The sequence below is a fragment of the Vicugna pacos genome, chromosome 7 (genome assembly GCF_048564905.1).
Source record: "Vicugna pacos chromosome 7, VicPac4, whole genome shotgun sequence".
Taxonomy (NCBI): Eukaryota; Metazoa; Chordata; class Mammalia; order Artiodactyla; family Camelidae; genus Vicugna; species Vicugna pacos.
Window position 1 is genome coordinate 33,624,759 of NC_132993.1, and position 22,458 is coordinate 33,647,216.

The 22,458-nt window shown below is 35.9% G+C and overlaps 1 protein-coding gene across 4 annotated transcripts in view; it reads left to right on the forward strand.

Annotated features, from left to right (window-relative positions):
• Positions 1-22,458, forward strand: part of IMMP2L (inner mitochondrial membrane peptidase subunit 2) — a 786,445-nt gene that overhangs the window by 44,973 nt on the left and 719,014 nt on the right. For all 4 annotated transcript variants that reach the window (XM_072964657.1, XM_031674290.2, XM_072964660.1 and 1 more), the window contains exon 4: positions 18,024-18,127. In XM_072964657.1, the coding sequence (XP_072820758.1) occupies positions 18,024-18,127 (104 nt within the window). The remainder of the gene's footprint in view (positions 1-18,023; positions 18,128-22,458) is intronic.

The following is a 22,458-nucleotide window of genomic DNA, read 5'->3' on the forward strand; positions in this document are numbered from 1 at the left end:
ATAGATTTACCTTTTCTGGACATTTCCTGTAAGTAGACCGAAAAACATGTGGTCTTCTGTGTCTGGCTTCTTTTACTTACTAGAAACTGTTTTGAGGTTTATCTACATTGTACATATATCAATAGTTCATACAGTTTTATTGCTGAGTAGTATTTCATCACATGGTTATACCACATCGTGTTTCTCTGTTTACCAGTTGATGAACATTTAGGTTGTTTCTACATTTTCATTATTATGAATAATGCTGCTGTGGACATTTGTGTACAGGTCTCTGTGTAGATATGTTTTCATTTCTCTTGGGCAGATACCCAGAAGTGGACTTGCTAAGTTGTATGGTACATTTATGTTTAATTTTTAAAGAAACTGCCAAATGAACATGGGGTGAGAGAAAGTATGCTGACTAGCACTGCCCGTACTCTTATTTTGCCTCTTTCTTGCTAGGTCGGGGAGGTGAAAGGACCATGTGATCATACCCAGTCTCACTGCTGCTGGTGAGGTTAGAGGTCCCGCTCCCTGTTCAGCCCGCTAACGTGATGGTTTTGGGCCAGTTTTTCACTTGGTGTTTGGTTGGATTAGCACATGCATTATAAAAAAATGATTTTTTTTGTTCCAGTTGGCAATTCCTTTTCCCGGTCTTTTGGCTAGAAAGTAGTCTCTTCTTCAGGCTTTTTTTGTCTAGCCTGTTGGTGGTGGTTCCTGGTTGCAGGCTTCTTCTCCAGCACCTCATCTAGGATATATAGTAAGCAAAAGGAAAATCCAGGGAATTCGCCACTGTGTCATTCCTCAAGTCCTAAGGTCCCTCACTTCCAGTCTATCTTCTTTCTGCCTTTCAGAGTCTTCCTGTATTTGTGAATTATGTTTGGGATGTTTTAGTTGTGAGAGAGAGGACTGGTGATGTATGGAGGTATGCCATTTTGGTCCTAGGCTATATTTTTTTCCTTTCCTAGTAGTCAAATATGACTGAGTTCTGAACAATGAAAAAAGGCCAGAAAAGTGAGGTGTCATTTCCAGACTGACCCATAAAAGCCTTCTTTGTGATCCATGCTCTCTCTTCTCTCTGCTGGCTGGATGCAGAGGATCCAGCTGAGGACTTGGAGGCCCCAGGAGATGGTGGATCTACAAGATAGAAAGAATCTGGTTTTCTTAATGACTGGGTGTGGCAAATCACTCACTATTGTGCTATACACTGAGCTTTTGGGATTCTTTTTATAGGAAGTTAGCCTGATTCGGTTACATAACAAGACTTATAACTATACATTATTCTCTCTGCTTTTTCTTATTTTACACTCCCCTTAAGGTTAAACTCAAGTTCTATCTTCTTCAAACAAATTTCCCTAATTCCATCATTCACTTATTTGAAATTCTACAGCACTGAATATTTAACTTATGATTATAAATTTTTTTGTATTATTCTCTAATCATCTTAACTATGGATTAATACTAGCTACTTTGTAAGCTTCTAAAAGAAATGCATCATCTTCCTCTCACCTACCTGTTCAGGGGGGATGCTGAATAAATGCATATTAAATTTGTTCTTTGAAGCATTGAAGTGCCTGAATAATTAAACCTTACAGAAATATGATAAAATGAAATTATCATCATTAAAAATTTTTCCCTTTGACTTTGAGGATGTTTCTGCACTTTTCACCTGAAAAACTTTTAACTCCTTGATTAATCCATCATATTCTTTATAGCAGAAATTTTCAAACCTTTTTGCCCATGACTCATATTAAATAATATAGTTTTTTGTTGTACACACAGACACACGACTGAAACGAAAGTTTCGTGTAACAGTACTTGAACCATAATTACCATCATTATGTTTGATGCCCTCTGATATTTTCTATTCTGGTCGCAACCCATTAAACTGATTCTATAACTCACTCATTGGTCATGACCCATGATGTGAAAAATGCTGCTTTATTGCTGGAGGGAGGCTCAAAAGGGGGAAGCTGCTCAAATTAAGCTGTAACTAAGGGAGTGGAGCATGTTAACTCTTGATTCTGAAATTTTAAATGTGAGCTTGTCATAAGGGCTTCAAGCAGGGAATGCGAAGGATAAGGAGGCCTTTGGTCTTAGAAAGCCCTTTTGCAGTTAGTGTGGTCCTTTGGCTTTTTTCCTTAACACCACCTGGGGTACCTGAGCCCCATTTCAGAGATATGAAATTAGAATAATTGCTGGGACCTTGCAAACTGCATTGTGACAAGCTCTGTAAATACTCAAGCTTGGGAACCTTTTTTTGTAGAGAGCTGCAGCTCTTGTGTAGGGCAAATTGTTGGGAGGTTTGCCAAACATGGGAGCTGCTTTTGCTTGAAAAATCCTAATTGCCTTTGTTTCCTAATAAGCTTTTGAATTCTAGCTTTCGGTATCTTTTAAAAATACACTTTTTATTCCCCATCCTTTTTTCTCTTGTCATTCACCATATGTTTATGCTAGTTTTAGCTTGTTACCTTGTTTCAAATCTCATACCAGTTGTTATATAAATTTATAATTTTTTGATTTTTCTTACTGATTTATAAACTTTGTTTTTATTTCTTTTTAATAATTTTAATTTCATATTATCTTTCTATTTTATTACAACTTTTAAAATGTGTGTTCTGTGCTTTATAGCTTTCAGAATGTTTACTTATCTTTTAATTTTTTTTGATATGTTTAGTTTATTTACTTTACCAGTTAATGTTTCCTTCCTTTCTTCCTTTCTTTCCCTTCCTTCCTTCCTTCCTTTCCCTTCCCTTCCCTTTCCTTTTTCTTTTTTTTTTTTTATTTTCAGTATAAACCATCTTTCATTTCTCTAGTTTTAAAAATGACCAACAGGAAGCACAGAGTGTCAGCTGAGAGAATGGCACTTAGAATGGGGGACTTGTTGATTTTTACAATAATGGCTCCTCAGTGAATCACACTTCCCTCATTGATTTGTATGATTTCCTCCTACATTGAATCTGGCCGTGTGACTTGCTTTAGCCATGGGCATCAGCAGATGGTACTCAAATGGAAACTTGGTGAGCACTTGTGAACTGGGAACATGCAAGAAACACAGGCTATCCTGCTAGAGGGGAGAGTGGAGGACAAATGAGACATTCTGGCCAATAACCCCCAGTTAAATGTCTGACATGTGAGTAGCACCATCTTGGACTTTCCAACCCCATTTGAGCCCCAGATGATTGTAGCCACATGCGGGGCCACAGGAGAGACCTGCAGAAGATCTGCCCCACTGAGCAGAGCCCAGAATGCAGGATCGTGATCAAATAAATGGTTGTTCTTTTAAGACACAGTTTTAGAATGGTTTGTTATGCAGCAATAGGTAACTGAAACAAAAATTGGTATTATTAATGAGGTGCTGCCATAACAAAATCCTCAAATACATAGCATTGGTTATGGTACTGCCGTAACAAAATCCTCAAATACATAGCAGTTGGGGGCTAGAAAAATGGTAAAGGGATTTTTGGCAAGGGCTTGAAAACTGACAAACAACTGTTACTGGGAGCTGGAAAGGGGTGAGGAAACTGTTATTGGGCATTGGAATGATGGTGTCTTGTTTTTATGGTACTGAAACAATTTTTAAAACTGTGACTTGCAGGGACTTAGAATATAGAATGTATGTACTGAATTTATGGATCTGGTTGAGGATCCAGGCAGAATATTGAAATTGGCAGTTTGCTTCTGATAGCTTTATGCAGGGTATGGGAAGAGAGAATGAACTTAAAGCAGAAATGAGAGGAAATACAGGTGTCCAGGAATTTCTGTGTTGGAAAATTTCTGTTTCTTTAGTAGTCTCTGGCAGGCAAGAGATTCTCGAAGTAAGAAGTGGTCTGGGCTAGATATTGTTGATTGAAATAAAATTCATAACCTGTAAGTTGAGAGTTATGTTTTATTTTGTGGACTTTCTGAGGATTCGAGCCTGGGAGGCAGCCTCTCAAATCTAAGAGACTGTTCCACCTAGGCAAGGGAGAAGCCAGGTTATAAAGAAGTTTTTGCAACAAAGACCAGGTAGTTGGGACATCAAAAGATTATTGTTAATTAAAGAAAACCAGATATCTCAAGTTAAGGAATTTAGCACTTTTCTATGTATGGGAAGGTGCAAAGCTGAGCTTATTGAAATCATTCCTTTGATGTGCACCTAGCCATCTAGGACCTGTTCTTCCACATCCTGAGTTCCTTTAGGGGGCACCGCTAGGGGTGGCAGCAGAGGCTGGGCTGCCTGTTTGTCCACATCCTGAGTTTCCTCTGCTTACTGTTGGGGGTGGCAGTAGCGGCTGATGGCTTGATGGCCACAGTGTTATTTGCTTACTGATATGGCTGGCAATATTTTTCATTCACAATAGCAAATACTCTTTATTGAAACCTTAGGAAGATTTAAGATAGATTGTTTTAGCTAGATGGAAGAGATGATAAGATCATAAGAATTTAAGGGTTTAGTACACTACCAGCCTAACACCTCCAAATTAGAGAAAGATCTAGTTAGAAACAGTTACAGGTATAGTTTCAGGGAGAATGGAATGAACCTAAATTCGATGAATAGGAAATCTTCGAAGTTTTAAGTGATTAGAATTGGCTTATAGTAAAAGGGATGGTCAGTTTTTTGAAAAGAGGCCTCTGGGCCCCAATTTACTATGAATAGGAGCATTTCTGTTTAAAAAGAACCCAAAAGCCCAAAGGGCACAGCAAAGAGCCAAGGAGAACAATAGAGTAGGAAACCATTCCAGGGAACAGAAATGGCCCTTAATAAAAGAACATTTCTGTCGCTGGGGTAGGAGGCTGTGACAGTATCTGATGCTGAATTTTAGACTTGCCATGGACAAGTGACTGTTGTGTTTCTTCTATTCCTTTTTTAAAAATCTATTGTAGTTATCCTGTCCCTGTCTTTCCATTGTATGTTGTATGTTTAGGGGACAGATAATTTGTCTTTTTGCTTCATAAACTTCTGATTCAAGGTGAGCTGCCTTCAGGTTGTACCCTAGGATCATCATCCACACTTGGAACTGATGCATATAAGAGGTAGTAGACTTTGATCCTTTTGCAAAAGTCAGAGGAGACGTTGGGGTTCCTGGGAAGGGTAACATCTATTTGCATGTGGGAGGGATATAATTCATTGGGCAGAGGGCAGAACTTTGGTAGATTGTTACATTAACATCCCCTCCTGTCCTCCCAACTCCCATGAGTCTTGCCCCTTGGGTCTCAAGCTCTTGTGTAGTCCCCTACCCTGACCCTTGGCTTGACCATGTAACTCCTTTTGGCCAGTGGAATTACAGCAAACATGTAACCAGAGTCTTATTAGATCCCTGCACAGTGGAGCTTGTTCTCTGGGACCATCAATGTCTATGATTGTAGTTGCCTGAATGATCTCAGGTCAGACTAGCTGACTAACCATCTGACTAAGCGTGGCCTAAGTGCAGAATCGAGAGCACATAATTGATTTTTCTTTTAAGTTTTGGAGTAGTTTGTTTTGCAGCAGTAGATGAGTAATATAAGGACTGTATGCTTTCATCACTTTCATCTGCCACAGTGCTTTTTGATTCCTTTCAATAGGCTCTTTGTTTCCTACATGGTTGAATCCTTTAAGTCATGTAATTTGGGGTCCTGTGGACCAAAATTTCTATTAATAACCAGTTTTACTGCTAGAATAGGGGCTGATTTTTTTTTATATGATTCAGTAGCAAGGTCAATGATGAAGAGCTGAAGGATCTAAAATCCATGGTCTTCTCTTCATTCACAGGTTTGTTAAGATATTGCACAAGTGAAGTGAATAGATTAGTATGCGCTGTACCTGTTTGGGAGTTTGGCCTCTTTGGAGTTACGTACACCTGGAGAGATCATCCACGCAGCCTCCTAAAAACCTTTTTTATTTGTTGAACCAACTTCTTTCTGTTGCTATATACCTTACTATGAACTTTTCTTCAGGGCAGGAGGACACATCAGAGAGAACAGTGGTTTCTTTTGGGCAGTGCAGTGGAGAAGGAAGTACCAGTGAATAAGAAAGCCTCATTCAGTTCTATGAGGAACTTACAGATTCATCAGTATATAAATGTATCTTGGTGTCAGTACATATGTATCCATGTAGCTGGCCTATCTTTCCTATAGTATTCTGTCTTCTTGTTAATATGTATGTTTATTTATATCAATTTAATATTTCATTAATTAATACATCATCTATTTCTTGTCATGATTATTTAGAACTATTAATTTGGATGGCTATCTCAATATCTGTTCTATTAGCAGGGAAATACCATACACATATTTAATGGTAGTGTTTTACAATTATTGCATTATTACATTGAACCAGAAAGTTTGCTGATATTAACCTTGCAGTCTAGTTAGAGTGATTTGAATAAAGGAGATGGTTAAACACTAAAGAAATTGTTAAAGAAGAAAGCAGACTTCAAAAATAATTGTAATAAAAAGATAAAATTCAGATTCTTTTTTCCTATAAAAATTGGTTGCTTTGTTTTTATTCTAAAGCATTGCATTTTGATTGGAAAAAACTTGGAAGATATAGAAAAATACACAAAATAAAAATAATCCATACCACCTTCCAGAATTAATTACTTTTAAGATGTTATTGCATAATAATAGTGGTTTAAAAGTATTGAATGATCAGTGTGTTCTAGGCATTATGGTATTCACTTTAAATATAATAATTTATTTAATATCCCCTGAAACCCTATGATGAAGGTACTTTTACTAACCCATTTTACAGATGAAGAAACAGGAGCAGAGAGATTAATTTGTTGAAGTGTAGACAGATTTAAGCCCAGGCTTTTGACTTCAAAGTTACATTTCTAAACCATTATAAATTCTTCTCATCCTTTTTTGTGATTTTTCCTTCTTTCCTTTTCTGTACTCCTCCCTCTCTCCCTTCCTCCCTTCTCTGTCTAAATTGGATGACATCAATTTGGTTTTTTCCAATTTATCACACTTTTACCTAATTTATTTTGACAAACATCTCCAAATATCCTTAAATATTTCTCTGCAATGTGATTTTTAATGGCTTTTACAGTCCATATATTGTACTGTTTAACTATTGCTAATTTAAACAGTTTTCTATTATTGGTATTTATATTGGCTCAGTTATTTACCTATTAAAAGTTATATATTGTGAACATCCTTGTACATATTTTGACTGTTTTCTCTGGATTGCTTTCTAAATATGACATTTCCAGGCCTAATGATAAGACCACTTTAAAGACTTTAGATACATTTTGGCAAATTACTTTTCAGACAGTTTCTAAAGATTTTGATTTGTACAAATGATACATGAGAGTGCCCTTAAAACTTTGATGTGTCCCTCCCTGTGCATAGGGAATATGATCAAAGATTAGGAGACTGAAAAATTAACAATTCACTATACTTCTAAGTTAAATTAAAATGGTATATGTCCATTTAAAAATTTTATGAATATAGCTTTAAAGGCTTGCTTTTTAAAGAAAAAGTAAGAAATTTTGTATCTACAGAAATACAAGTTATTTTTATGTGAATATAATTTCATGTAGAAATAACCAAAAGGAGGAGGAAAATACTCACCTCAATTTAAAGTGTGGAATGCTGAATAACCATAGGACTATAAATAAAGAGATGAGATTAGTACAAAGTTTTAAAAGGCTCTGAAATCTCTGAATAAAATGTGACTTGATTCACATCTGGATTTTCAAGGGTGAGGAACCCCACTGGGTTGCACAGTGCCTGACAGAGTTGGAATTTGGTAGTTTTTCAATGACGAAGGAATGAATGAATAAAAGAAAGCATGAATGAACTTTTATAACTTCACCTCTTAATGAAGATATCTTTTTTTTCTCTGTTGTCTTTTAAGTTAGACGAATAAAAATATATCTCTGCTTCAGCTCATGTGGGACCTATCCATGTGAGCAGGCTGTCAGGACCATCTATCTGGTCAAGATGGGGTGACTGGTCTAGGCCAGAGCTCTAATGTGACTCTATGAAGGGGCTTTCCAGTGGGGACTTCATGATATCATGAGATGCTCCTGTGGGGAGCCTCTCGAAGCTGGGGCAGGTAGGAAGAGCTCATTATTCTATACTTTATGTGTCAGCTGTAATGAGGACTTATGAATTTGATAAGATGCTTTATGATTTGAATTTCTTCCTTTTAGCACTCAAGGATCATGTATGTGTGACTCTGTAGGTTTTTTTAATCACCTTTCAGGTTAAGGGCCCTGAGGCCAAAAGTTTGAATAATGTTTGAATTAGATGAACAGTCATTATAGGGGGGCAAGAATTAAGGGGTATGGGTAATAAGTACCCTTCACCTGGAGAGAATGCTCCCCTTCCAACTTAAAGCTTCATGCAGACTTGGGTACAGTATAGTCCATTTTATTATGCATGACTAGTAAGACAAATCTGAGAAATCTGGAAGCCATGCAAACAACAGACACCCCTAAATAGTAAAAGAAAGAAGATGGCATTTTAGACCATTTTATGCCTGTTCTTTCAAAGGTATGGTATCTAATAATCATTGTATAATCAGAATATACATTTATTTTAACTCTTCTTCATGCTTCCTGGACAGTGCTGCAGTGTAAAATATTTAAAACAAAGTGCTATTTCAGTTGCTTCTCTTACTTTAACTAATAGTTCTCCTTCCCACCCCAACACTAATCATTTCTCTGAAATAATGGTTCCTCAAAAGAAGTCTCCAGGGCTAGTGCTGGTTCCTAATGACTGCAACTGGGGACCATCTTATTGAAAAGCACAAAATTTACTATTTAAACATTTTAGATTGCATACAGTCAGGGTGAGTGCTGTTCTTTATAGGTCTGAAAAGGTTGACAACAGTGCTCCCAAAGAAGTGAGGTTAAAACCACACTTTGTTGGTAGATTATAGATAGTGAATTGTGGTGGTGGGCTTTTTTTTTTTTAATTAAAAAGTGAAGGAGAAAATAAATAAATAAGAAATTTATAGGAAAAAACAAAACCAGAATAATATTATTTACTGATGGATGGCTGTGGCTAAATCTTACAAGGTGAGAAATCTATCATGTGTCTGTTGTAATTCTCTAGAGGAGTTTTATTTTCCTAAATTAAGACATAAATTTCCCCCAAACTGTCATATGATTTGAGCTTAGACACAAACTGAGAATTTGGATATGTTGACAACAATATTTGTTTGTAGGAGGAATAAAAATCCTTCAGCATAGGATTTTCTTTGATCAGAAAGGATGTTAAAGCTCAACTTGTGTGTCATACGTGTTTCAAAAGCAGGTTTGATATCTGCTATTTCAAGCTTTTGTATAGCTTATTAATGTCTGTTGAAATCTGCTTACTTACACTGTCTTTCTTAGAGGGAATGATGTAGTACTTAGGTCAGAGCAAAGCATCTAACCTCTTTTTAATGTAACTTAAAATTCCCCCCCCAAAGACCCCCAAAAACAAAAGAGAAAATCATAATCTCATCAACCAGAGCTAAGAACTTAGATTTTTAAAGTATAACTTTATATATGTATGTATATGTGTTTATGTTTTAAAAATGATTATTAAAAACATAATGAGAGTGATGTTTCCGTGGAAGATATTTTTAACTAAGTAGTTGTCCACATTAAAAAATTGTATTAATTCCTAGAGGCAACACTATTGAGATTCAAAATAAAAGTATGCTTACTTTACTTTTTTAGATGAAATGAAACAGTGCACCAAGAATTAAGAAATGGAGGGGCAGAATTTTCAACCTGAAGACTTCCAGTTTAGTATAGGCATATCTTGGAGGTATTGTGAGTTCGGTTCCACACCACCACAATATAGTGAATATTGCAATAATGTCACATGAATTTTTTTGCTTCCCAGTGCATATAAAAGTTATGTTTACACTATACTGTGGTCTATTAAGTGCAATAGCACTGTGTCTAAAAATAACAATGTACATACCTTAATTAAAAAATACTATTGCTAAAAGATGCTAACCAGCATCTGGGCCTTCAGTGAGTCATAATCTTCTTGCTGGTGTAGGACTGTGCCTCATTGTTGATGGCTGGCTGCTGACTGATCAGGGTGGTGGCTGCTGAAGGTTGAGGTGGCTGTGGCAATTTCTTCAAATGAGGCAAAAATGAAGTTTGCTGCATCAATTGACTCTTTCATGAACAATGTCTCTGGAGCTTGCAGGGTTGTTTGATGACATTTTACCCACAGTAGAATTTCATTCAAAATTGGAGTCAGTACTCTGAAACCCTGCACTGCTTTATCAACTAAGTTTATGGAATATTCTGAATCCTCTGTTGTCAGTTCAACAGTCTTCACATCATCTCCAGCAGGAGTAGGTTCCACCTCCATGAACCACTTTCTTCACTCATCAGTAAGAAGCAACTCCTCATTCACTCAAGTTTTATCATGAGGTTGCATTAATTCAGTCGCATCTTCAGGCTCTACTTCTAATGCTCGTTCTTTTGCAATTTCTATTACATCTGCCGTTAATTCTTCCACTGAAGTCTTAAACCCCTCAAACTCATCCATGAGGGTTGGAATCAACTTCTTCCAAGCTCCTGTTAATGTTGACATTTTGACCTCCTCCTATGAATTACAAATATTCTTAATGGCATCTAGAATAGTGAATTAATTCTAGAAATTTTCAGTTTACATTGCCCAAATCAATCAAAGAAATCATTATCTATGGTATCTACAGCTTTATAAAATGTATCTCTTAAGAAATAAGGCTTGAAAGTTGAAATGACTCCTTGATCCTTGGGCTGCAGAATGGATGTTGTATTAGCAGGCATGAAAACAACCTTAGTTTTGTTGTCTATCTCCATCAGAGATCTTAGGTGACCAGGTACATTGTCAGTGAGCAGTAATATTTGGAAAGGATTTTTTTTCCCCCCTGAGCAGTAGGTCTCCACAGACCTTAAAATATTCAGGAAGCCATTTTGAAAACAGATATGCTGTCATCCAGGCTTTGTTGTTCCATTTGTAGAGCAGAGGTAGAATAGATTTGGCATAATCCTTAAAGATCGTACAATTTTCAGAGTGGTAAATGAACACTGGCTTCAACTTCAAGTCACCAGCTGCATTAGCCCCTAGCAGGAGAGTCAGCCTGACCTTTGAAGTTTTGAAGTCAGACATTGACTTGTCCTCGCTAGTTATGAAATTCCTAGATGGCATCTTCTTCCAATAAAGGGCTGTTTCATCTACATTGAAAATCTGTTGCTTAGTGTGGCCACCTTCACGGATAATTTTAGCTAGATCTCCTGGATAACTTGCTGAAGTTTCTACATCAGCACTTTCTGCTTCACCTTGCACTCTGATGTTAGAGAGACAGCTTCTTTCCTTAAACCCCATGAACCATCCTCTACTAGCTTCAGACTTTTCTTCTGCAGCAGCTTCTCCTCTCTCAGTCTTCATAGTATTGAAGGGAGTTAGAGCTTTGCTCTGGATCTGTCTTTGGCTTAAGGGAATGTTGTGGCTGGTTTGATCTTCTATCTAGACCACTAAAACTTTATTCACATCAGCAATGAGGCTGTTTCACTTTCTTATCATCTATGTGTTCACTGGAGTAGCACTTTTAATTTTTGTCAAGAACTTTTCCTTTGCATTCACAATTTGACTAACTGGCCTAAGAGTCCTATCTTTCAGAATTTCTTGGCTTTCCATATGCCTTCCTCATTAAACTTAATCATTTCTAGCTTTTGATTTAAAGTGAGAAACTTGTGACTCTTACTTTCACTTGAACGCTTAAAGGCCATTGGAGGGTTATTCATTGACCTAACTTCAATATTGTTATGTCTCAGGGAATTGGGAGGTCAGAGAGCTGGGGGAATGGCCAGTGGATGGAGCAGTCAGAACACACACAATGTTTATTGATTAAATTTGCTATCTTATATGGGCACAGTGTGTGGTGCCCCCAGTTACAATAACTTCAAAGATTACTGATAACAGATCACCATAACAAATATAATAATAATGAAAAAGTTTGAAATGTTACTAGACTTACGAAAACATAGAGCACAGGGGCACAAAGCGAGTATATGCTATTGGAAAAATAGAGCTGATAGAGTTGCTTGATGCTGGGTTGACAGAAACCTTTAATTTGTAAACAGTGCAACATTTGTGAAGCGCAGTAAAGGAGATATGCCTGTATTTAAAAGGAATAACATTCAGGACAGTTTGTAAAGGCTTAATCTTATCTTGAATCTTGTGGGAACAATACTGTGACTTTGATTTTGTTTCGCTTTGTTCTGTTGTCATCATTATCATATTATTTGTTGACTGGTGTCTTGTACTGTTAAGAATATTTCCTGGATCCTGTCATTTAATTCTTTTTATTTTTTACTTGAAGTACAGTCAGTTACAATGTGTCAATTTCTGGTGTACAGCACAATGTCCCAGTCATGCATATATATACATATATTTGTTTTCATATTCTTTTTCATTAAAGGTTATTATAAGATTGAATATAGTTCCCTGTGCTATACAGAAGAAACTTGTTTTTTCTTACATCTATTTTTATATATAGTGGCTAACATTTGCAAATCTTGAATGCCCAAATTTATCCCTTCCCACTCCCTCATTTAATTCTTATAGCAACCCTTTGAGGTAGGTGGTACTGCAGTCTATACTTTAAAGATGTGGAAATGAGGTTTAGAAAGGTTAAATAATTTGTGTAAGGTAATCTGGCTAGTAAGGAAATGAAGCCAGGATTTGAAGTTTTCTCTAGATCAGAGGCTATCCAAAGGGCTTCTCTAAGTTGTTTGATTTTTAACCCTAGTACTCCATTGTAAAAGCCAAGGAATAGACTGAGTGTGAGAATGCAAGTCACTGAAGAAAAGAAGGACAGAGCAGCTGTTGAGTTTATTTACTTCTTTGTCAGTAATCGCGATGACTAGCAGTGTTTTTTCTCCTTACTCCTGGAAATCTCCTTGGCTGCTAGCAGGGACATCTGACACAGTCACACATTTTGAGATACAGGTAGAAGCTCCTAGATTAAATATTCTCTGAGGTTTCTTATTTCAAAACACTGTATTATTTTCAGATGGTTATAATTTTGATGTAGTCTCTGGGAATCTAGGATTTAAAATATTAACAGCATGACAAGAAAATATAAACTTTCTGGTTACATTGGGTTCCTAAAGTTTATGACTTTTAATTTAGATTTCATGTGTATAACTTATTTGATTTGAAAAGATTGTTTGCTCTGTCTGATACAAACTGCCATTCCCACAAGGAAAAGCAAGATGTAAAATTTCCAGGACATAACATGGTTTACTAATTTTTCTAAAATTGCATCATCCAAATGAGGTTTTCTTTATTTCGTATACAAATTTTTCATTTTGAAGTTAGTGAATTCTTTTTCTCATGAAAAGTTGTTTTAGGAAACTCAAGAAATAAAGTGTTTTTTTCTTTTTAAAAGAATTTTTAACTGAAATACAAACAGCTGTGGTTTTTATAGTGCTGTGGAACAAGTCCCCAATTAAAGAAGGCTTTTTTTCTTTGTGAAAAGTGTTATTCATATTCATGTCATTTATATTTATAAATGAACTGTAAAGAGAAAATTTTATACTGTTGTGATTAGCATTATTTCATTATGGATACTTCTAAAGCACTGTTCAACTTTATTCCTGTTGCTTAAATTGCCTACTTGATCCAAAACAAAAAATTTCTTACTATACTTACTCGTCAAAGAGAATATATTTTTATTGAAAGAGATATGTACATTGTTTAGATAATGTACATTGCTTGGGAAACATTTAAATACGTTTTCAGATACCTTTAATTTTTTACACTTTAAAGTATAGAAATACTATTTTCTGGCCACTGTTCTGGGGTTGGGCATACAAAAATAAATAAAATAATGGTTCTTGCAATTGAGAAACTTACAGTTGGGTGAAAGAGTCATATGTATAGGCAGATACCTATAGTAAAGTTTTAAGAACTATCGCTGAAGTTCATCCAAATTGCTAAGGGAGCACACATGGGAGAATGATTAATTTAGCCTTTGGAGGAAAGGAAAGGTAAAAGAACACTCTGTTGTTTCCTTTATAAAATCAAGCAAGATCTTTCAGGTGTTGACTGATGATTCTAATATTTTACTGCTTGAAATTAGACATGCTTCCTTCTGGGATTTTCTTTTTCTTTTGCATAAATCTTTTGTTTGCAGTGCATTACCTTTTGGTTCTAACAATTAATATTAGAAAAATTGGTGGGTGATTGATTCTGTAAGAAAGATGAATGCAAGTGTCAGGATTTGAATTTATGAAGGTTCTTTTGTCCTTAGTCATGGAGCACCAGGATGTGATTATGTAATTTCTACAAGGGAACTTCAGGTATTTGTTTGTTTGTTTGTTTTAAAGCTTCAGAGAGAGAGGTCACCATCATTTGAGCTGGGCTTTGAAAGATAAAGAAAAATAGAATTTTTCCAATTAGGGAAAAGGCATTCTAGGAAAAGGGAAAGTCTGATGATAGGTGACTCCAAGAGAGAGTTAGAAATTGAGGATGACTCAAGAGTATTCTAGTATGGGGGATAGGGTAAATGGTGACACTATTAACTAAGGAGGGAATATAGAAGTATAATTTGGGGCTAGAATATGCTCTCTGTTTTGGGCATGTTAATTTGGGGAGTCTTTGAGAATTTCCTTAATTGATTTGTTTTTCTTCTTTCCGCTAAAATTTATTAATCACTTATGCGCCCATGTGTCAAGAACCCAGGCATAAGAAATAATCTGTTCTCAAAATGCTTATACTCTTGGAAAGAGAGACAATTCAATAATTATAATACGTACTTAAAACTGCTGTCATGGAAACAATCACAGGTTGTGATGAGGAGCTTGGGAGTTTTGATCTGACTGAAGAGGGAATACGGAGGAGAGGGGAGGAGTGACAAGAAAGGATTCCTGTGAGGTTGCCTCATGGGATTCAAGTGTTCTTTGGAAGTATGAGTTAACAGATGGTGGGAAGGTGGAAAGAGAGGGAAACATTTCAAGCAGGAATATTTGCTCATACGATGCCTTGGGAGTGTGAGGAAATAACCCGTGTCTAGAGCTCTGCTTGTGGTTGAGTTTAATGGATAAGAACTATTAAGTGGGGATTGGTAGGGTCCTGCAGATCATGTGTGTCGTGATTTTTATGTTGAAGACAGTCATGGTGGTAGTGTTGGGAAGCTAGTAAAGGATTTTAAGTAAGGGAATGACTTGACTGGATGAGATGCCCAGCAACTAGTTAGAATTATGTGCTTGGATCTCAGAAAAAGCAGTCGGGGTTAGAGTGTAAATTTAACCAGGGTCCCAGTAATGGATAAAAAGTGCTTCCTGCTTAGTTCTGGAGGCAGACAGGTAAATAAAAATGATGTGACAGCATGCTAAGTGCTGTAGTAGGAGGTACTATGGATTGAGTATGGGGAGGAGGAAGTGGTTTGGGATTATGCATTTAAGAGTCATAGGTATATGGGTGGTATTTGCAATTGAGAATACTGATGAGATTTTCTAAGGAAATAATTTAAAGACAGAGATGAAAGAATTGAAGGTAGAATTCCAGAAAAAAAGCAACCTTCATAGAATAATGGTTAGAGAAGAATTATCTAAAGCTATAATTTTAGCACTATGGATTACAATTTAGTAGGTTACAAAACCAGTAATAGTGGATGGGAAATTAATATGGTTGGCTATAGACATAATTTTAAAAACATAGATTAGGAAAGAATAGAAAAATATCAGGGTATATATAGTAAAGGTAATTACTGTTTTGTGAGATTTTGCTCAGATGTGTGTTTGTGCATGTGTGTATTGAGTACAGTGTAAGTGCATTTCTTACGAATTGTAATCACCAACTTTTGAAAAACAATAAAGGAGACTCTGAAAGAGCAGTTGGAACAATTAAATCACTTTTATTCTTCACTACTCTGATGACAAGGAAAAGAAATGGACCCAGTGAAAGTGCAATGGGAAGATTTTCTCTTTATGGTGCAAGTGGTCTTTCTCTAGGCCACCTTTACTGTATCAGTTACGTAGGAAGGAAAATAGAAAGAAATAAGGGAAAAGGACTTGCAAATGCTGAAATCAAAGACAGAGAGGGAGAGGAAGAGAGAGAGAGAGAGAGAGAGTATGAATGAGAAATATGGATGAGAGAGAATAAACCCCATTGGAAGGCTGACTCTTAGCCTAACCCAAGTATGTGATGGCTAAAACTCATTTCCCTTGCACCATGGCCCAACAAAGCCCCATGGATTTATCCTGCCATATCAACTCTGTTCCATACTAGGGATGAAGCCAGGGAGAAACCTGGGAAGATACAAAACTACCTCTAATTAAAATTGTGATTTTGTAATATAAGTAATAGAAGTTTGAGAGTTTAAGTATGGGTCAAGAACTTTAAATGCATGATCTTACCAAGTAAGTTAATATTTGTAAAGCCTTAGAGCAATGTCTTGCACATAGTAAGCACTCGGTAAGTATTAGCTATTATTATTCAATTACTAATTAGGGAATAGTTACTAAATATCACCATTTTACTAGCAAGGAGATTGAGGCATAATAAATAAAGTTAAGTAACTTGCTCAAGATCACATAATTAGAAAGAAATGGAATGGTTTTTGAGTTGGAGGTGAGAGACTGATTAGTACAGGTATATGATGAATTATATGATGATTGGTGCTTGAAATATGGAAAAGATGGACCGTAAGTAAAAGACATTATGAAGGAAAAAGTCCCTTTAGCTTGATGACTGGTTGGATTTGAAGTAAAAAAGATAAGTAAGATTTTAAGTTGGTTGACTGGGAAAAGGGTAAATAGGATGTAAGAGAATGAGGAAGGAAACTTTTTTTGGTAGGAAATGATGACAAATTCCATTTAATCATGGTGAATTTTATAGTAGATAGTCAAGTGAAGTGATGAGCCAGGGACTCCAAAACTAAACTTAGAGATACTCAGGCATTATCACATAAAGTTGCTGGTAGAAGCTGTAGGAGTGTTTGAGATCTCCAAGGATGACAGATATTTCTTGGCCACAAAAAATCTGGAGATTCAAAGTAAGGTCATGATAATAGCCCCCACACAAAATTTCTACAGCCTCGACCACATTTGCTTTGTAGAAAATCCACAAGTAGTTCCAGAAATCTTTAAAAAAAGAGTATGTCACCACTGCGCCAGGGACTGGCTGTTGTCTGGCATCCACTGCTTTCCTGGGTCCCTCCTGGGTTGCCGTGGCTATGTCTCCTCTTGCTGCCACCACCTGCAAAGGCGAAGAGCTGTACTTATGGTTTGGTACTTTTCCCACCACCGCAGAAATTGCTGTTTCCCCTCATGACCTTCTCAGAGGCCTTGGAGAGTCACTGGTGAAAATATTCTCCTAGATTTTCTTACTCTTGTGTCCCTCACTCCCACCTCAGGTATGTTGACTTCATAGTTTCTCGATCGATTTTTTTTTTTTCTGCCTAGATGCTTTCTGACCTTCAGGCGAATTCTTACCCAAAATGTTTCTTAGTTCCTGCCCCATCCATCCTCAGGCATACCTAGACTTGTCTGAATCCTAGGGTGAAGGCTTCTTATTAGGCTTAAACTGGGACCAGGACCCTTGATGCATGCTCTTCGGAGAAAAGAGAGGTCAAAGTAGGAAATTCCCACTTTCCAAGATTGTCCCATCACTGTTTCTTCTGGTCCCTTCACTTCTTCATATGGTTGCTTTACTGGTTGATTTGAGATTATTTCTTTTTTTCCCCCAGATGGGACAATGCTGTGTATTACTGTGGAGTTAGAGCTTGTCTGAATATTCTGTTGGGAGGTTTGATTCACTTCGCCTCTTAATTCTTCTTAAAGCTTTCCAGGTCTCTTTATTGGAGTTTAGTAAAGACTTGAATATCTAACACATTTTCCTTTCAAATAAGTATTGATATTATCTTTTTTTTCCCTGGTTCACCTGTGAAGAATCGTAATGAGCCTTTTTGAAAATTCATCATTTGCAGTTATTTTAGAACAGCAATTTATTGAAAGCTACTATATTAGAAATGTTTTATTGCACTGTGCTATAGCTATGAAGTGCAGGGAACCATGAAGATTGAAAAATACAAATGATAGATGTGTCTCTTTCTTCTTATTTTTTAGCCATCTTTAAATCCTGGGGGGAGCCAGTCATCTGATGTGGTACTTTTGAACCACTGGAAAGTGAGGAACTTTGAAGTACAACGTGGTGACATTGTGTCATTAGTGTAAGTAAATCAGAAGTTACAATACTTGTATAATAGATTATTTATAAAAATCTGAGTTAGCTAGTAATTTAATGTTTATACCATATTGTCAATTATTAAATTAATAGGTCCTTTTAAATTTTAATGCATTTAAAAATCAATTTTAAAATGTGACAGTGCTATTAAAAAGGATTTTTTTATACTTAAAATATGTCAGTTGATTGACATACTTGAATTTGGCAAAATGTGGTTAATGAAATGTTGACTAGAAATTATTGTACTGATGATCTAGAGTACATTTATTTGGTATTTGGGTTATTTTGAAATTTTGCATCTTGGAAGCCACTATCATATTACTCTCATGGTTAATGAGCTTGTGTAGCTACAAAATATTTCCAGAAGATGATAATTGTGACATGAAATTCAGTGACAATTGTTTTTTATGAGTAATTTAACTGAAAAGAACGAAGTTTGGAAGACGAGTAGACTGGAGGCTTTTGTTTGGGGCCAAAAGGTGGCACTGTTTCTCTGTTAAACTATTATGACTGGTCAGGAACAAAAATTTCATTCTAATCTTAATATAGAAAAGGAATGTCAAAGTGTACATAACTGACAAAATGAAATAATACATAGTCCAAGTACATGCTTCAGTGGTTTAGATTTGAGATTTGTTTGTTTATTTTAAAAGTAGATTCACACTGAGAAGACTGCAACAGAACTTGCCTAATTTCTACTGTTTATAAAAATGTTTTAAAATGATTTCCTGTTATGCTGGTTAGTGCATTGGGGTAGCAATTAATGTAGCAGTACTATCATTTGTTTTAATAGTAAAATCCTACTGTTTGGTGAAGACTTCCAACTTATATTTCTGATTCTTGAGTTGAAATGATTCTTTCTTGTTGGGAGATAATTTATAATCATTTGGTAAAAGCAAAATGTTATCTACTTGCTCATACTTACCTTTGGCCAGTGCTTTGTGGAAATAGGTATTTTGTAAATGTGTCTCTATCAAGCCTGTTCTACCAAGATTTATTTGAAAACGTATTAACTAAATCTGGTTAGTAACTAATGAAATAAATAAAATTGAATGGAGTTTTGTTTGGCAGAGCCCCAAGGATGAGGATTAAATGCTTCTCATGTTCTTAAGTGCTTTCTTTAATATTAACCTACTCTCTGGAGTATACTTTTACTTTGTCATTCAGGGTACTGTTTCTGCAACCTCTTTAACAACCTTTCCATGCTGGGTTAGCCTGTTGTGTACTCATTATTCTTTTGCCTTTGGTTTGACAAGGTTATATCCTCACTTAGTCGGTGATGGAGAGGATACTCACCCAAGTGAAAGAGGTCACACTGTAAGCAGACAATTGTGCAGTGTTTTTTTTTCCCCATGAGAAACATGCTGACTATCTGTAACCAAATGAATTTGAATAGGTAATTGGAAAAAAAAAGGCTCCTTGAAATTCAGGGTTGTACAAGTCCATAAAAGTACCCTAGCATATCACAGACTATGTAAAAAAGAGAATGCTATTCTTTTCTGTAAATATTTAAATGATTGGTATTTATTATATAAATTAATTTCAAAAACATTATATTCAAATTGAGGTTGATAAATTATGGCTACTTCGGCTGATCTGTATTTTTAATGAGTTAATTATGTGCTATATCTCTGTCGTGTACAAATAACAGATTTTGTTTCATAATGCTTGTTGCTAGCAGGAGCTATTTACATATAAGAATGCTTAGTGATTGGTATCATATAACAACAAATAATCATTAAGCAGTAATTGTTGCTTTCTGTTGAGGAACAAAAAGTCATACTAAAATCGTCTTTAGCATGATGTAATACAGTGAAAGACACAGTTTAAAGTCCCTTTTTAGTTTTATGAGCAAAAATGCTTTCTAGACACATGTCCTTACATTAGAATATCCTATCTATGTAAGATATGTGTGACAAATACAGAAATGCATGACTAAATTTTGAATTTATGGCTAAATATAAAATATATGATACAAATTATTGTTATTAATACACTTCACTGATACATAAGTAATCTTTGGAAATAAGGTAGTATGACAGTTTATATTTTAAATTATCCTGGGACAGTGTTTTATGTATTCAGAGTATGTGGAAGTGCAGCATTTCTACTATAATATTATCTGTGCATTTCTGGAAAACTTCGTTGCAAATTCATACTTAAATTACTGGGCTTATGCATCTTTGTAATCAGAGCACTAATGAAAAGAATAACACTTCCAGTAAAAATGATAGCACCATTTAAAAGATACATGAACTTTCTAATAAATAAACACTACAGTAAATGTTGGGTTTTACTTAAGAAAGATGAAGGTAGCTTGATGGAAGGTGATCTAAGGAAGGGTTGAGGTTGTCTGTGTTTATAAGGGCAAGTGGCATTATCATCAGAGGTTACAAGTAGAGAAGAGATTACAAGCTTTGTAAAAATGTACTGATCCCAGAGGTGTATGCTTGGCTCATTGTTTTGTGTTACTTTGTTTTATTTACTTATTTATAACTTTACTTTTTTTTACGTAAAGATCCAGGTTAACCTTGCAACAGGCACTTCTAAGAGAAAGGTTGAATGTTTAATACTGATTCCTTCCTAGCTTGCTGCCATTAGTGTACTTAGCCTTCAGTTGCTCTTATTAATGAAATAAACCATTAATGATCTGGGAAGAAAATCAGATGTGAACCAATGCAGCTTCTGCTTTATACTGAAATTGTTTCTCTATTTAGAAGTTGCGTATGAACTAATTTGTGTTACAGGAACACAAGATGTAGCAGAGCAGATTGTCTCTTCTACTGCAAGAAATTTTGTTCACAGCCTAGTGACCAAGGCCATTTCCTAAAGCAAAGAAGATTTGGGTGGGGGAGGGGTGTATATTGGAATACGCTTCTTTGCATCTCTTCCTTATCTTTTCCTGTCACTTTCTGTAAAAGGTTGGTGGTATCAGTGGAGCTATCTGTTAAGCACGTTATTCAGTAATGTTGTGACAAGAGGTGTATTTATTTAATAGCATTACTGGTCACACAAAACATTATTTGGTGTCATCAAGTCCTCAATATTACTGAGTGTATCTGCAAACTAATAATGGTGATTAAGGTAGATTGTCCATACTTTGGAATTGACCTTTCATTAGCCTGTGTGATGGCCTTATTACCATAGACTTAACATAAGTAGCACTATTTTCTCCTGATACAGCAATAAACAGTTCCATTGGGACAGAAGTTTCTTCATAATAAAGTTTCAAATAATCACATGTAAAAGTGTTTTAACTTTTGGTTTTGAAATATTATTATTAGACTTAAAGACAAGTTGTAAAAATAGGATAGAGAGTTCCCATATATCACCTAATTTTTTTTCCAGCTTTATTAAGGTAAAATAGACAAAATGGTTTTTTTTGTCAATGGTTAGTTTTTTTTCTCCTTTTTCAGAAAAATTGTAAGATATATTAAGTATACACTGGGATGAATTGATATATGTATGCATTCTGAAAAAGGATTCCCCTCCTCAAATTAATTAACCATGACCTATTTACCTTTTTTGTGTGTGAACATTTAAGTCCTACTACTCTCTTAGCCAATTTCAATTATATAATACAGTGTTATTAACTATCACCACCACGTTATGCATTAGCTCCTCAGACCTTATTCATCTTATAACCCCCTAATATTAAAATTGCATACAACCGTAGTACAATTATGGAGATCTGGAAACTGACATTGATACAATACTGTTAACTAATCTACAGACCTTATTTGAATTTCATCTTTTCCCACTAATGTACTCTTTCTAGACCAGGATCCTACCTAGGATCCTATGTTTCAGTTTTAATTTTCATGTCTCTCTAGACTCTTCTAATCTTTGATAGTTCTTTGGTCATTCTTTGTCTCCTTTGACCTTGACACTTTGAAGCATTCTGGCCAGTTATGTTGCAGAATAGTCCTTTTTAGTGTTTGAGGGTCAGTCTTTCTCCAAATGGGGAAGCACTGCTGTTGCTGGCAGTTGCTGGGGAAGCTGTGGCAGTGGTAACAGTTGGGGAGGTGGATGAGACAGGGACGAGGAGAAGAAAATTTTCAGGCACAGGTCTTTTTAACTTTTCAGGACGACATATTTGGGTCATGACTAAGAGGTTCCATGGCTTCTAGAAGTCCACACAGTCAAGTTTATAGATGCCAGGAAGCAAGGAGGGAGAGCTTTATGAGGGAAAAGGCTATAGTTTACAGTAGGGATAGAAGGGAAGGAACTAAGGCTAGGTCACAGATTATACTATATTGAGTCAGCATTCAGTTCTTGAGCAGGTTAGGGTGAGGGAATTCTCATTTAACCAGCACC